The sequence below is a fragment of the Psittacula echo genome, assembly GCF_963264785.1.
Source record: "Psittacula echo genome assembly, chromosome: 2".
In the NCBI taxonomy this organism is placed as follows: Eukaryota; Metazoa; Chordata; class Aves; order Psittaciformes; family Psittacidae; genus Psittacula; species Psittacula echo.
In genome coordinates, this window is record NC_137737.1 from 72,663,735 (window position 1) to 72,680,504 (window position 16,770).

Consider the following 16,770-nt stretch of genomic DNA (forward strand, 5'->3'; position numbering starts at 1 on the left):
CTGTACGGAAAAAAAATATAATAAAAAAGATAATGAAAGTATGCTCTATGGAGAAAAAGTTTGATCTTTATTGTATCCAGTCATGGTTTAAATCCAGCCAGTAACTAAGTAATTACCATGCCATTATATTTATACCAACAGTCAAGCACCTCACTGGCATAAACAGACACACCTCTTTCAGCAACAGAGTTACAATCATATACGCTGGCAGTTATCTTCATCCTAAATGCACAGAGACAGTTAAATACGAAGAACTTATAAATTATTGTCCAGATCTTTAGCTAGCTCATCACACAACACTTCACTAAAGTTAATAATGCCATGCAATCTGATAACACGTGCTATTATTCACAACCTAATTAAATTGTACACGGAAAGTTAACAGAAAGAGGTAACCAGCCAATGCAATGCAAACAATGCAAAACTCAGTGTGGCAAGATTAAGCCACCTCTATTAAGCAACATATCACTAACAGTGGAAAGAACACTTTGGGAAAGCTCTCAGTGTCAATAAAGACATCCTTTATACTATTGATTATGCATGGCAATCATCAGGGCACACAAAAACACATATCAACTCACCTTTTCCTGGAGCAAGCATTGACATTCTAGCATTACATGGAAAGATGTTACAAAACAGTCTAATGTGAAATGTCCTGCACAAGTCATATAAGAAAGGATAAGAGGGTCATTAGGGGCTGTCAACATGGCTTCACCAAGGGGAAGTCGTGCTTGACCAACCTCATAGCCTTTTATGAAGACATAACAAGGTGGTTGGGTTATGGCAGAGCAGTGGATGTGGTCTACCTTGACTTCAGTCAAGCGTTTGACACAGTCTCCCACAGCATCCTCACAGCTAAACTGAGGAAATGTGGACTGGACAGTTGGATGGTGAGGTGGACCGCGAACTGGCTGAAGGAGAGAACCCAGAGAGTTGTGGTCAATGGGGCGGAGTCTAGTTCGAGGCCTGTATCTAGTGGAGTGCCTCAAGGGTCAGTGCTGGGGCCAGTATTATTCAATATCTTCATCAATGATCTGGATGAGGGAATTGAGTGTACTATCAGCAAGTTTGCTGATGACACTAAGCTGGGAGGAGTGGCTGACACGCCAGAAGGCTGTGCTGCCATCCAGCGGGACCTGGACAGGCTGGAGAGTTGGGCAGGGAGAAACTTGATGAAATATAACAAGGGGAAGTGTAGAGTGTTACATCTGGATAGGAATAACCCCAGGTTCCAGTACAGGTTGGGGAATAACCCATTAGAGAGCAGTGTAGGGGAAAGGGACCTGGGGGTCCTAGTGGACAGCAGGATGACCATGAGCCAGCACTGTGCCCTTGTGGCCAAGAAGGCCAATGGCATCCTGGGGTGTATTAGAAGGGGGGTGGTCAGTAGGTCGAGAGAGGTCCTCCTTCCCCTCTACTCTGCCCTGGTGAGACCGCATCTGGAATATTGTGTCCAGTTCTGGGCCCCTCAGTTCAAGAAGGACAGGGACCTGCTGGAGAGAGTCCAGCGCAGGGTGACAAAGATGATTAAGGGAGTGGAGCATCTCCCTTATGAGGAAAGGCTGAGGGAGCTGGGTCTCTATAGTTTGGAGAAGAGGAGACTGAGGGGTGACCTCATTAATGTTTATAAATATATAAAGGGTGAGTGTCACGAGGATGGAGCCAGGCTCTTCTCAGTGGCAAACAATGATAGGACAAGGGGTAATGGGTACAAACTGGAACACAAGAGGTTCCACTTAAACTTGAGAAGAAACTTCTTCTCAGTGAGGGTGACAGAACACTGGAACAGGCTGCCCAGGGGGGTTGTGGAGTCTCCTTCTCTGGAGACATTCAAAACCTGCCTGGACACATTCCTGTGTAACCTTATTTAGGTGTTCCTGCTCCGGCAGGGGGATTAGACTAGATGATCTTTTGAGGTCCCTTCCAGTTCCTGATATTCTGTGATTCTGTGAGAAAGAACACTAAGCAATTGGTAGCCAGGCAAAAGAAGAGGATAACTTAATGCTTGAGGCGGAACGTAGTGTGCAGCTTCTAAGCAGTAAAGAGTGAGGGTCAATCCCTCTCACCTTATACAGTGGTTTGCTGCAGCCCACTTTATGAAATTTTGTGTTAACTTTGGGTGAAGATTAATGACAAAAGTAGCTTCTTTTTTACACAATTATCTTATGTAAGCAATCTCCATTAAGCAGAGTATCTTGAACATCAAAAACTGGGGTACCTCAACTTTAGGTGCTTCCTAAGAGAACATAAGCATGCTGGAATTCACCTTAAATACTTTTAGAGCTCTGTAATACATCCCAAGTGATCACCTGTAAGCCTTAGTCTTTCTTTCAGCTAACAGATATAGGCACTGCAAAATGCAGATCACTTCAGGTACTACAAGCACCTGCTTTGGGATGATGTGATGACAATTCCCTGGTGTGACAACATATGGAAGTATTTACAATTTCAGGCAGCAACCCTGAGAATTCACTATCCGCAAAGCAGAATCTACTTATTTAGGAATTGTTAAAGGTACAAATTTTCAGTTCAAACTCAGTACTATGACTCCAGTTCACAGGTTTTTTTCCTTCTTGCCTATGAATTTCTCTACCTTCTCAAAATAAAGCCATCCTCAGTGCTATAACTTTCCAACTTTTTAATACCTTAGCCAACAGTTTTCTTGTGTCAGACTGAAATGGTGTTTATTAATATATATATATATGTATGTATGTATACTTAGGCTGTCAACAGATCTTACATCTGGAAGGGAAAACTCACAACACACTGAGAAAGACAGCTTCCCTGCAGTGTTGTTGGGCAAAATTATTTAGCCTCACTGGAACAGAAACCCAGCCAACACATCCCAAAAAAGTATACTGCTGAAGATATCAACATACCAACAATGCTGCTGTTCCCTGTAAAGAACAGATGAGCACAATAGCACTTTATCAAAGCTTCAAGATGTGAAATGTTATATCTTGAATTTGCAAACTAAAAGGAGCCAGGACTTGGACTCAAGAAATGGCATGTTATTATCCACACTGTTTAACTAAGCAACAAGCTTCCCAACATGGGCTTTCCCCTATAACTTAGTACTTTCTCACACAGCACTTAGGCATGGTACAGGAAATAATATGGACAAAGGACAGCTCCCACTAGACAGTACAGATAAGGCCACTTCTTTGGAAGGAAGAGAATATAGCCATATGGACACAAGCCCACAGGGGTAAAGACTGGATGCTAGCTTGTTTTATTTACTAGTGCTAAGATAGCCATAAAGACCGGATGGGACATTGCGGGCATCTTTAAGTGTAAGATTAAGATTGTATCTGCAAGACTCACCATATTAAGACCATGATGTTTCAAATACTAATGAATACATTCATGCACAAGAGTAATTTTCTCAAATTAATTAGGATTACTCCTATGTATAAAAGTATGCCAGCGTAGGTGTTTGCAGAAGAGGTTTTGGAATGTCAGTCATCATATACCCATCAGTTAAAGTACACTCATAAATGCTTTCGCTTGGAAGATTGTATTAACCTTAATATAAAATACATGTTTTCTGGGTCTGATGACTCAGGAAGAACTTGCAAGTCTATACCTCAACCCATTAATCTTATATAAATAAACTTTCCCCTTGTGAAAGGGAGTCCCATAGCAATAATAAATAGGGATCTTTCTCAACCATAATCAGATTCTGTAAGAAACATTTAGAAACATTTAGATTAATTATTTGTTGCGAATTATTCACTTAGCTCTGTCTCTTCAATCAAGAAGCACAGCTCTATTTCTTTCGGCAGCATCAGCTAGTATAATAGAATACAGAGTTTCCACACTTAACTCTCATATCCAACACCATTTAATTAAAGTCTCAACTGTGAATAGTCATGAGTCTGGCCAAAGTTTTTAAGGCTTGAATTCAGGCCCACTGGAGTGAAAGCCTTACCTATTCAGTTTGCCTCTGCACTTGACTACGCCCAGCTTCATCAAGGAGCCAACTTTAAATGATAGTGCATGTAAAGGCGAAAGTGGGGATAAGAGGGCACAGGGTCTACTATTTCACATCCTACCTTCAAAATAAACTCTTTCCAAGTAACTAAGATTTACTTACAGAGAATTGATGCGTATTTGAAGTAGCATGGTGGGAGGGCATTTTTCCCACAACACTTTGATAACTCTTAGAAGTTTTAATATATGTTGCGCTTTGCTAAGTTTCTTGGCATTGACTCTGTCTCAACTGGAGAAAGTAAAAATGGACTGTCTTCCAAACCTGTATGGCTTAAATAAATCAAGTTATGAAGAAGGACTCTCATAAGTGATGAGTAACTATCTCCACAGTCCAATCTATCAATGTCAAGTGCCAGACACTTCTCTGACAGGAATCCTGAAGTCTGCAAATCTTTGAAATATTATTCTATCTTCTTGAAAACCCCTCTGTACATCATTCATGTTCCGTTTCTGCTTCAGAATCTCCTATTCTGCACAGCTGCTGGAGATTTTCATTGCGCAGGGGGAGTGCGAAGGAGGAGAGATTTTGTACAGAAATTGCAGTTAGAGACATACTCCAAGAGAGAAAGTGCAAATGAAAAAAGATTGCTTCCAAAAGGACCATGGCAAATTAAAACCCAGAGAACTCCCTAGCCTCAGGAAAGCTGTAGAAGTGAGCAGGCCAAAAAATTCCACCAGCAGAAGCAGCCAAATAAGAGGTCTTTGAGCATCCTGGAAATGTTCTAGAGTCTTAGTAGAACTGCTCTGCAATGTGCTCTCGGTTAGAGCTACCTACTCCAATTTTCTCCACATCTCCATCTCTTCATCTCAGCTTTGTTTCAATTCCCTTTTCCTTTTCCTCTGCTACATTTATCCTGCTTGCTCCCCTTCCCTATAGGCTTCCCTTTTTCTTTCTGTTTTTACAATGAAAAATAAAAAGGTTCAGAAAAGTCATTTCCATCATGAAAAAATGTCAAAAAAACCCAATGTTTTTACAAGAGAAAATGATCCATGTAAAAAGCAACCCAAACAAGCAGCTGTGTGTCACAGCAGTGATTACAAGCCCAGTGAAGTCAAGATGCTGTTTGTGCTAAGCTCTCCCGGCACATGCATGCTTATTCCCTCCTCATAGCCCTGAATGACTTACAGGTAAGTAGCCATTGCATTAAAGCAGATTCTGAGATGTTTAGTAAGACCTTATCTTAATCAAACAAATCAGGACTACTGACAGATTTACAGTGGAGAAGGTACTGGGTGTGACCCAGCAGAAAATCACTAACAGACATTTAACTGGCTCAAGTCTGTGGACTATGTTTTACTTACCAGTCTTGGGCTAACATCCAGGACTTCTTTCTTTGCAAAGGTATGATGTCAGGTACATGGCAGTTCTTGAGATTCTGTATAAGCCAGCATTGCCAGAGGCTCTATGCAGGTGTGGTTAACAGTTATTTAATGATTCTTCACAATTGCATGTATCTGTCTGAACATAAAAACAGTCTGATCGTAATCTTTCTTTTCACACCATGAATTTGTCCTAGGTTCTCAAATGCCCGATCACAGTTATTACAGACCTGAGATTCACAAGGTCATTTCAAACCATTCACAAGCATTTTACTGTTCTATTGGCTTGGTAAGGTGAAGAGACTGAAGGCAGTACATTTAATACAAATGCTGCAGCTCTTCGCTTAAATTCTGTAAGCTTGGCTCCCTGATGACTCACAGGACTCCCCTCCCTTCCCCGTATTTACACACTGATGAAAAGTACTGTTAAGTTTCTAAAAACAAAATTATTAAAAAAAAAAAAAAAAAAAGAAAAAAAGAAAATGAGAACACTGGCAATTCCTGGGAAAAGCTCTCAGTTTTGTTCCTTTCTCCAGCAGTGGCACGAGCCTTTATTCAGCATAAACACTGGTCCTGTTCAATTAGTTAAAATAATTTTGAGTGATAGTTTGACTGTTTCTTTTCCAAAAGGTAATAGTTTTCCTAATTAGTCACTTGCTTTGATAAGGCACTGACTTTTACTCTAATCTAAATTAACAAGACTTTATCTACCTGCATCATTTAAACACACCCTACTTGCAAATCTGGTATGACTAAAAACCAAGACAAGTGTTTGGTTTCATTTTACATTTGTTTCAAAGTGCCCCACTTGGAGGTTAATTATTAATCTACTCAAGTCTATGTAAAGGTTCAGGGAAACAACTAAGTTAGTAGGCAGAGCAATAGTGGAAGAATTGGGAAACCCATGTCCTGTTCCCAGCTTAGATCATTCAAGTTTGGCCAAGACATTTAAAACCTGCGAACCTTTACTTACAGAACAGAAATAGCAACACCCTCTGCACAAAGCACTTTGACATCTTTAGGGAAGAAACTTCACGTCTGTGAGGCAACAGTATGTTTGCACACACCTTCAAGAGACTGAAACTCAGCTAATCCCTTAAGAACTCATCCAGGAACAGGAGATGAGATACTCAACCCATGCAACTCAACAAAACTAATGATTTTGTCAGATCTGCAGCAGCTGAAGAACCAGCTCCTCAAGATTTTATTGCATTTCCCTGCCATCTGACAATGTTGAAAACACAGCTGATTTCCAGAACACAGTTTGGAGGCTACCCTGTAGTACTGTAGATGTACCCTCAGTGTAACTATGCTACCCGTCCCAGAAGTAGGCAAGCAGCAGCACATCCCAATGATGTTCTGGAGCTGTCCAGCGGGTAGAGGATTATATCAAAATGACTCAACAGCTGATGATTTAGATCTTGAAGCAGGGAAGGAAAAGGGAAAACAGAAAATGGAGGACAACACACACAAGAGACATAATCTGGGGAAGTTATTGCCAAATCCTCCCAATCACAGGAAGACCTGGCCATCAGGTGCCTGCACCTATTATAATGCAGTTGACTTGGTCTTTGGGAAAAAGCAGAAACCATCTTTTTTTTCACCATTATTTATTTATAGATGTGGCTAATGCTTATATAAATCATGGGATTCCAATCAGAAATAGCTTTTTGAAAACAAAGCAACAACAAAAAAAAAAAGTCAGCCCAGAAGAACATTGAATGCTTTCTGCTGTTCAACTGGAATATTGGCAAGGTAATTCACTTGTTAATCCACAATGCTATAAATAATACTTTAACTTGGTTGAATGGAAACATATCCTTCATATCTCTAGTCATTTGTTTACCCATGTAAAATATATGTGGTTTTGAGTTGGCTTAGGTGTACTCCAGGAAGGGCTAGCAAAGTTCAATGACTCCCCATCACACATTCAAAGCCCTTCAGCTCTCAGTTGATTTTGCTGTACTTCTCTTACAAAGTTGTCCACTCTGCTCCATCAATGCATGGACTTCAAGGTAGCAAGAGGCTACTGTAACAGCTCAGACAAAAGTTTCCTCATATCATGGGCCAGTGACAGCAAGCCTCTGGCATCACTACCAAGTTTGGCGCCAACAGATATTTGGTCTGGCACCAGCAATTACAAGCTATGATGGTTTCTTCTTAAGTTTGCTTGGCACCAGTAGCAAGAAACATTCCCTATTCCTGGCAGAGAGCCATAGAATTTCACCAAATGGCTTCTGCATCATAACTTCATAACAAACATAACACAACATAATTTCTAATTGCGGTGAAGCCTGTCTCTTAGCAAGCAATTCTGTCCTGACAATTACATCCAAACTTATCAATACCTGTGCTGCCTTCCAATACCAGTTTCTTTCTTCCTGTAAGAATAATCTCCTTGAAGATGGACCCATAAATCCATCATCATTTGAATTTTTCTCTCTCTTGGTGCATGAAACCAGGTAAACAGCTATGAGAAAAGCCTATGGGAATAGTTACTAAATTAAGTCATCACAAAATATGTTGTAAATACTGTGTTGACTTAACTTCACTCCTTACCCTGCACTCTTTTATGTTCTATACTTTCTCAGACTGCAGACCTGCAATATATTCCAGAGATGTTCATCTTATGATGGTATGGAGCTCCATTCAAGCCATTGAGGCTTAACATAGAGCTAGTAAAAAGAGAGAATTAGCTATAAATTATGTGAGTCTCAGGACAGAGCAATATCCATTTTGACAGCTCCTTTCTAAATGGCACAACCTGTCTCATAAGGCCTCATGGTGGATACCTCAATGGACACAGTACAGTACAAAGACTTTGAACAGCTCAGTTCTAGAGACAGGGTTGCAACCAACTTCCCAAATGATTGTCGGAAGGACTCCCTTTCACTCTCTTCTGCCTACAAAATCAGATTGCTCTGAGATTTCTGGGTGGAAAAGATGGTTTAGGAACCAGGAATTATTTCTCTGGTACTAAGAATTAGTAACAACAGCAATAATGTCATCTTCTTCACAGGAGAAAACTTGTCCCTGACAAAATCTGTTACAATGCAGTACACTGGAGGAAAGAAATTTGCTTATAGACTTTCTTTATGGGACATGAAGTGGGCACAGAGAAGCCATAGTAAGAACTCGGCATAGGAAAATTTCATTCTGAACTACAGCTCCCAAGAAAATAAAGACTGCATAAAATAAAGCTGAAATGGAACTCCTCATTGTAAATTCAGCTCTTAGTACCTGTCAAAAATATGAGAAAACCTCTGCCCAAAGGGAATGGCTGTCCTTGTGCAAAAGTGCAAATCTGTAGAGTTCCAATGTGGCAATTCACACAAACATGCATTCTGCTTCAGTGATCAAACACTTCTTCACAAGATTTAAATGAATTTCCACTAAGCTCCCTTCTTACAGCTCAGTCTCTAGCTGGATTTCCTTTAACTATAAAAATATACATAGTGCAGTTAGCCAACCTTCACAGAGTCTGTAGTTCATTTTATGCGTGCTAGGCACATCTCCTGCTGTGAGCAGCCCATCCAAGAGAACTCTTTGAACTGGTCTGCGGTTGCTCATGTAGTGTGTTGCATTGTCCAATTTCATCATTCCTGGCAAGGCAGCGCACTCCTGGAGCTTGCTACAGGAGGAGGAGAAGAGATGATGAAGCACTTTGTCCAGCTGGTGTGCCGGACATCTCAGATGTACAAATAAGCTCGCCTACCAGTAACTACAGAGCCTTCTCAATCACCACAGACAGACTTTCATTGACCAGTTGTGCTTATATGATCCTATGTGGAAGCCCTCTCTTATGTAGTTAGCAGTCTGGAAGGACAGAAGGCAGAAAAGACGGTAAGAAAGGACTGGATGAAAAATTAAAAAAAATAAAATAAAAGTAAGATCATAGCATGGCACACCTTTGCACAATGTTTGCTGAAATGTTAAAGCAAATCATGGTTTAAAATACCATGGAGACATTCTGTTAGAACTGGATCAACCAAAAATATACCCACAACCACCAGGCAGTGCAGCATTTTGCTACATTCAGTAAGGAATATTTTTAGAATTCGTAGCTTGAGCAAACCACAAAGGACTACACTGCTCTACCTCCAAATACCCGTTGGCACACTCTTACTATTTCTTAATTAAATGAGTCAAATACTACAGAAAATGGGCAGCAAAGTTGAGTGTGTGATTTTCAAGCAACCATTCACATTTCTCCCCTTTGTCTTTGACTAGGTACTGTTTTAGGTAGGAAAAGTGGGGGGTCATACATCAAAAAAGTCCTGCTCTGCTGCTTTAAAAAGGAAGAGACATTTCATTTCAGAACAAAGAATTAGGTTTTTTTCTTGACATTGCTTCACTAGAAGTTTTTGGAGGTTTTACTTGGGCGATGGGGGTGGAGTGTTTGGCTCTGCTATAATACAGCACATCAAAGTGCTTTTGATGTGAAGTTTACTTAACAGAATCAGTTTTTCCGATGATTGTGTTAATCTTTATAAACCTGAAGGCGATATTGTGCCTTTTAAAAAACTATAGCAGGAAAAGACTTGAGGTTACATATACTCTCAGTGGTGAGAGATGGGAGCAGTTGGACTATTTCGACACTTCTTACAACTTTGCTCGTTGTTTCATGGGCAGCAATAGCAACAGACTTGACACCGCTCTCACTCAGGCTCTATCTAAACCATGCACAGTCCTTCACATCAGCACCTTCATTTGTTTTCTCAGGTAAGAGCCACCACAGATTTCAAAGACCAGTTTACAACAGGCACTGGATCAGAGGCAGCAAAGGGGCCTTGAGCCACAACAAGAATCAGTGCTGATCTTAGAAAGGAACCCTGCTCACATCTGCTAATAGCTATCTGTATATTATTTTGAGCACAAGCTTCTGTCCCCTCTTAAATCTTGCAAAACCAGCTTTACCATCCACTCCTAGTCTTGAAGTATGGCTGTGAAAAAGCTTCTGTTATGTCTGACATGTTTACCTACAGCATTTGAATGACTTTTAAAGTTCTTTGAATAAAGATAAGAGACAATGTGTACATTTTCCACACAAATAGTGGAACGGTAATAAAATAAACATCAAAGGTAAGCTAGCAAATCATCACTACTTCACTGCTATTTACAACAAAAGCAGGAAGAGGAAAAAACCTACCCTCGCCATTGGCATCATCTTAGAAAATACAAGTTTTGGAAGGAATGATAGCTTTTTCCCATACCCTGAAACATAAACATTGGCACCTACAGCTAATGCAACCCTTTACTGAAAGATCTCAGTTTACATTACATGGAGACAACAACAACAAGGAACCAAGAGAGGTCTCCCTCCTCTTACTTTTGTCTTTCTGAATTGCCAGAGTTTCTGAACTGGTATAGCTTTAGTGAGAACAGGAAGACATCAAGCCTATTATCATTAAAGTTAGGAAGATTATGACCAGAAGGACAGAAGAGCCTCTCCTTGTTAAGTATTTACTATTTAAAACTCACACAGATGGAAGAAATGGCAAAGCATTGAAACAAAATGCAGGCTTGTGTGGGAAGGTATATTCTGTTCAAGAGAGATTGAGACAGAAACCAGTGCTCTTTGTTTCTTCTGTCGGTCCTTTAAACCTGTCTTTTTTCATGTTCCTCTCCAACACCTTTTAAGAGCCAGACCACAACAGTGTAGTCCTAACCAGTGCAACTCTGCATTAAGTATTTATCCTAAAATAAGGTCTGATTTAGAAAGACTGCTTTTGGAAAATATGGAGCAATCCAACTCTTACTCCAGGACACAAAATTCAAAGTGTATATATGAGAAATAAAATATAAGCACCACACTAGATTTCTGCTGATGTTTTTGTTTTGTTATTGTTTTGCAGACGCTAGCACTACTGGGGCATGAAGTCAAATGGTGCTTTGCAATTGACTTTGAACAGCGAGCAGCATAGGACTGAAGAGGGAGTTTTCAGAGAAGCTATTGCTGTATGGCTCTCTTTACTGAGTTGTTCTCACCAGCATACTGTGGAAGGATGCAAAACCTCTGGAGGGTAAGACCCTGACAATTTAAACCTCAAAAAACAACCCCCAAAATCATGACTAAAGAAAAGTGTCCAGGTGAACTTACATAATACTTTTGCCCCAGGTTTTATGGAAAATCTATAGATCCATAATGTGCAAAGAAACGTTAAAGCAGCATAACTATTAGATAAATAGATAAAAACAATCACAATAAAAGATTTTATTGGAGAGTGACAGTGTCAGAGAAGCTACAAACACACCATTCAAAAGAGATGAAGCAATGCTACTATATACACGTTAACACACTTAAAACTAAGGTTTCGACTAATTTTCTCCTAGCAAAGTTCATCATATCGCCTACCTGTTCCCATTTTTCCCCTGCGCCAGGTACGGTCATGACAGAAAGGAAGAGGGGCCAGGACTGAAACGACATTGTCAGGCTACATAAATCATTAGGAATTCACAACTGCGAAGCCGTGCATTATTTTCCAACAGGTTGTTGAGCTGTCACATTACAACTTGTTGCTATATACAGCGCTATTAAAATAAATCACTGCATGTAACAGGTTCTGCTCTGCCACCTATAAGTCATTCCGCAGTTTACACCTGGGAGGCGGGCCCGGCTCTGCGAAGTCTTGCCGAGCTGCGGCTTCATTCGAAATGCCCGGGAAGGGGAGGGACCTGGCAGGAGAAAATACAAACAAGTTTCGTAAAATAACTTTCCAACAAGACCACGCTGTCATCTCAGCTAATTACGGCTCTGATAGCGCTTATTAGCGCATACCCACCTTTGCTACCTTGCTTCTCCACCCACTACCCTTTCAGATCTTTGTCCTGGCTCCGCCTCTCGCCGGCGTTATAATGGGCTGGTCTGAAAGTGGTGGAGAGGCACAGAACCACAGGGGAAGAGAGAGATAATGACAATAACATTAATAACCCTAATAACCCTGCTGCTGCCCGTGCCGCAGCGAGAAGTCAGCCCAGCGTCCCGGCACTGACGGGGGCCGAAGCCGGAGAGATAGGACGTCCCCAGAGAGCTTCGCCCCGCGCCGGAGGAGCGCCGGACGGTAACATCGGCAGAGTCCTGAGGAGTACCAGGCTCAGGGGGACCCAGAGACGAACCGGCTTCAGCACCCGCCTGCTCGTTCCGGCTCCGCGAGGACCTCCTCGCCCCTCTCCTCCGACCCATGAAGCAGAGGGCGTAACGACCGAGAAGGACAAACAGGGGGGTGGAAAGAGAGCGAGCGCCCCGGTGGGGGAGAAAGAGGTGGAAGCCGGAGGAAGCGACCCGTTCTCCGCCTCGCCGCCGCAGGCGGCAGGGTACCTACGCCTGTCCTCGGCGTCCACCGAAGGGGAAAGGTCCAGTTGTCTGCCAGCTATCCCGGACGGCCGGGTGAGGCGGGCGCGGAGCCCCGCTGCCCTGTCCTACCTGCAGCCGCGGAGCTGTCCAAGCCGGGGCGGGTGCAAACTCCCTCCGGGTCGCCTAGCTGCTCCCCGCCGCCCCTTGAGGCCGCGCCGAGGGACGGGGGTCGCGCCCGCTCAGCGGAGCCGCCGGGTGCGGGGGAGCCGCCGGCACCGCCGCCATGAAGCTGGAGGTGTTCTCCCAGCACTACGAGGACAAGCTGAGCGCCAGCAGCGATCAGGAAGGTAGCGGCTCCCTCTCCCCGGCGCCGGCTGAGAGCGAGCTTGGCTCGGACGGTGACTGCGCCGCCAACAGCCCGGGTGGCGGGGCCGGGCGGCCGGGGCAACCCCCGCCACCACCCCCCGCCTCGCAGCCGCCGCAGCCGCCTCCGGCAGAGAGCGGCAAGGGGAAGCCCTACACCCGGCGGCCGAAGCCACCCTACTCCTATATCGCGCTGATCGCCATGGCCATTCGCGACTCGGCCGGCGGCCGCCTCACCCTAGCCGAGATCAACGACTACCTGATGAGCCGCTTCCCCTTCTTCCGCGGCGCCTACACCGGCTGGCGCAACTCGGTGCGCCATAACCTCTCCCTCAACGACTGCTTCGTCAAGGTGCTGCGCGACCCGGCGCGGCCCTGGGGCAAGGACAACTACTGGATGCTCAACCCCAGCAGCGAGTACACCTTCGCCGACGGCGTCTTCCGCCGCCGCCGCAAGCGCCTCAGCCGCGCCGCCCCGCCGCCGCAGCCCGCCCGCCCCGCCGCCGCCCCACCGCCGCCGCAGGAGGCGGCTGGAGCGAGCGCCGCGTCCCCCGGCGGATCCCCGCGGTGCTGCTGCGCCTCCTCGCCCTGCAACTGCGGGCCGGGCACCGCCGCCAAGGAGGCAGCAACGGCGGGCGGCGGGGCGGCGGCGGGCGGCAGCGGCACCAAGTTCTCCAGCTCCTTCGCCATCGAGAGTCTGCTCCGGCGGCCGGCGGGGCCCCGCGCCGCCCCGCAGCAGCCGCCTCCGAGGCCCACCCGCCTCCTCTGGCCGGCGCCGCACGCGGCCCCGCACCTGCTGCCCGGCCCCTACCCGCTGCTCCCCTACCCACCTGCCGCGCAGCCCCCGTCCGCCGCTGCTGCCCTGTACGGCGGCGGGCTCCTGCAGCTCTGCGCCTACGGGCTGGGCGAGCCGCCGCCGCCGCTGCTGCTGGGGGGCGGGCGGCAGGCGCTGTCCCAGGGCGAGCCAACGCCGGCGGAGCGGCCGCGGGCGCCGCTCTTCCCCGTCGGTCTCCCCAAGGGCGGGCGGGGGCCGCCGCCCGGCTCCCCGCTCTACGGGCCCCTCCGGCTCGCCGGGCCGCTGCAGCCGGCGGCGGCGGGGGGCTCGGCCCCGTTTCACCCGTACGCTGTAGAGACCCCCCTGGCTTGACGGAGCCCCCCTTCTCCCCTGCGAGGGGCCCGCCCGGGGGGGCGGGGAGGGGGGAAGGAGGAGGCTCTGGATCCCGCACTTTAACTCCAGAGGCGACCAAAGCCTCCAAGCAAAAGCCTCGGTGACTGTGCCTTAGTGACATGACAGTGGGGTTAACTTAAACCAAAAACAAGAGAGAAAAAAAAAAAAAAAGAAAGAAAAAATTTCAAAAAATCCCAAAACAGCTGTCGGTTTGGACATAGCCATGAGCCTCAAGTGCTTCTTACTGTTCGTTGAGACTACTTGACTTCGGCCACTCCCTCGCCACTTGCTCGCCATCCTCCCCCTTGCCCCTGCAGCTCCTGCCACCAAAGCCCTGGGCAGCCTTGCAGGGGTGCGCTGTGCGCCTGGGGGGGATGGCCGGAGGGGCCGGGGGCTCCTGCCGGGGCGAGAAAGGAAGGGGGCCGGGCGCTGCTGCGGAGCCGTAGGTCTGTACTGCAAAGCAATGCATCACTGTGCCAAAAGAAACCTTTTCTCCTGTCCGGCAACTAGCATTTCGTGGGAAGGGAGAACATTAAGTTATTTATAAAAGTAGTGTTTTTAACACAAAGAGAGTGCAGCTTTTTTAATTAATTATTGTTCTGGGGGGTTAGGGGGCGGAATGGGCAAGGGCTCAAGGAAATGTCAGGCGTTGTCTCCTGTGCTGGTTGGCGTTGTACATTTAAGGCCAAGACCACCGCTACTGGAAAGAGAAGAGTAATTTTGGTTTTTGTATTTTATTTTTGTGTTTGTATATAATGTATGTGCGTGTGCATTTTGTTGACACTCGGCCACATGGTTTTCTCACGCTCTTTCCCCCTTCGTTTTTTTTTTTCTTTCTCCTCTCCCCCGAATAAAAGCTGCCCCCCTAAATAAAGACAGTAATTAATAAGGAGCAGAGCGTGGTGTCTGTGCTGGCGTGGAGGGAGGGGAGCCTACCGATTGCCTTGCCCGGGGAGAGCTCGGGCTGCAGGACAGCCGGGCCGCCCTACCTCTCCTCCCCATCCATCCTGCATCCTCCTCATGCAGGCAGCTGAGCCATGAACGGGCCCACCTCGTTTTAACTGCGGGATGTGAGAGATGTCCTCCTGGGCTGCCTCCAGGTTTTGTGGAAGTCCTTTGCAATTCCTCAATTCCTCCTGAGCTCCCGCCGGTGCTCAGCCCCTCAGAAAAGGCTGGCGAGCCTCAGGCAGGCGGATTTGCAGGCAGGTTGCCCGACTTAGTGGTAGCCTGCGGAAGTCCTGAGCATCTGCCTGCCTTGTTTATTATTAGTAGTATTTTCTTCTTTTTCTTTTCTTTTCTTTTTTTTTTTTTTTTTTTTTTTTTTTTTTTTTTTTTTTCCAATTTTTTCCCCCGAAGGACAGCAGGCGAAATGTAATCCTGTTGTTACCTCTCGATCCAAAGAAAACTCGCTTCGGGAAGGTCCTTGGTACGACCGGGCTCCAACTGCTGCCAGCGGAGGCAGCCCCACTGGTCCCTACAGTGGGCGGAACTTCGGCAGGGTAATATGTTCTCGAATATCTGCTGGTCATAAGCAGCTTATACACGTGTTATGTTAAGGCTGATTCGTCCTGTCAGAAGTGATGAGGAAAGCCTCAGGAAGGCTGGGTCGGAAAAAGGAAAGGATGGGGTTTTAACTGCCGGTGGTACTGAATTACAATTCAGTAGCGTCCCAGAGCTCGAAGAGCTTTAAACAAACGCCGAAATGGTAACTCGGGGCTTGTTTGTTCGTTTGTTTGTTTTAATTAGAAAAAGATAGCAACAGGCGGGTTCTTTTCCCCTCCAAATCTTCTGTAAGCACAGATCACCTAAACAAACCGTGACAAAAAGAATTTGGGGCGCTGGTTGTCCTTTCTTTTCTATTTATTCTTGTTTCAGACCCTGGACTTTCTTCCCCACCTCCTTTTCCTTCAGTGCCGGGATTCAGCTGTTGAATCCCTTCTATCCTGCTCGCACAAGCTATGGCGAATAGCGAAGGTTTGTTGGGAAAAGAAAGCTTCAAAACGAAGAGTCTGCTGGTGAAAACACCGACTTGTTTCAATAAAGCTCAAGCAGATTTCACGGTGCGTTTAGCTCAGACCATAACATTCATCAGAACATTGCAAGAGATTAGTGACTAATGTATGAAGTAATCCAGCCCTTGAAGGAATTGTTTTTTATGTGCACACACGCATGAACACACACACACACACACACACAATTTCGACATCCTTCTGCCTTCAAGGTTCTGTGCAAATATTAATCTGCCCTTCTAGAATTTACCCTCTCCTCTAATTTGTATTTTAACGTCTTTCTTTCTAGGAGTCCACATGAGCCGTCAATATGCAACTGCTAATATTTTTCGGTTTGTCGTTTTGTAAATGGTCATATTTCAGGGTATGTTAAAAGCACCTTGACGGAAAGTGGAATTTATTACAGCCACAAGCGTGTATTTAATTGGATGTACGTAAGTGTGAACAGGGCTGAACGTGTGTATAAAAAGATGACATTCGGCTTTTTACTTGTAGAAAAGTCACTTTTTCATTAAAAAATAACTCAGCAATAATAATAATAATAATTAAAAAAAAGACAGCCTACAGATTTCGAGACATGCCTTTGTTAATAAGGATTTATCTTCTATGAATCTCAATTTTTT

General features: G+C 45.4%; 1 protein-coding gene across 1 annotated transcript; it reads left to right on the top strand.

Moving 5' to 3' along the window:
• Positions 1–12,890: 12,890 nt before the first annotated feature.
• FOXQ1 (forkhead box Q1) lies at positions 12,891–15,888 on the top strand (the record flags this gene model as incomplete). The annotated part of the gene is made up of 1 exon (XM_080611144.1): positions 12,891–15,888. The coding sequence occupies one exon, from the start codon at positions 12,891–12,893 to the stop codon at positions 14,115–14,117; it is 1,227 nt and encodes a 408-aa protein (XP_080467270.1). The 3' UTR covers positions 14,118–15,888.
• Between the last annotated feature and the right edge of the window lie 882 nt (positions 15,889–16,770).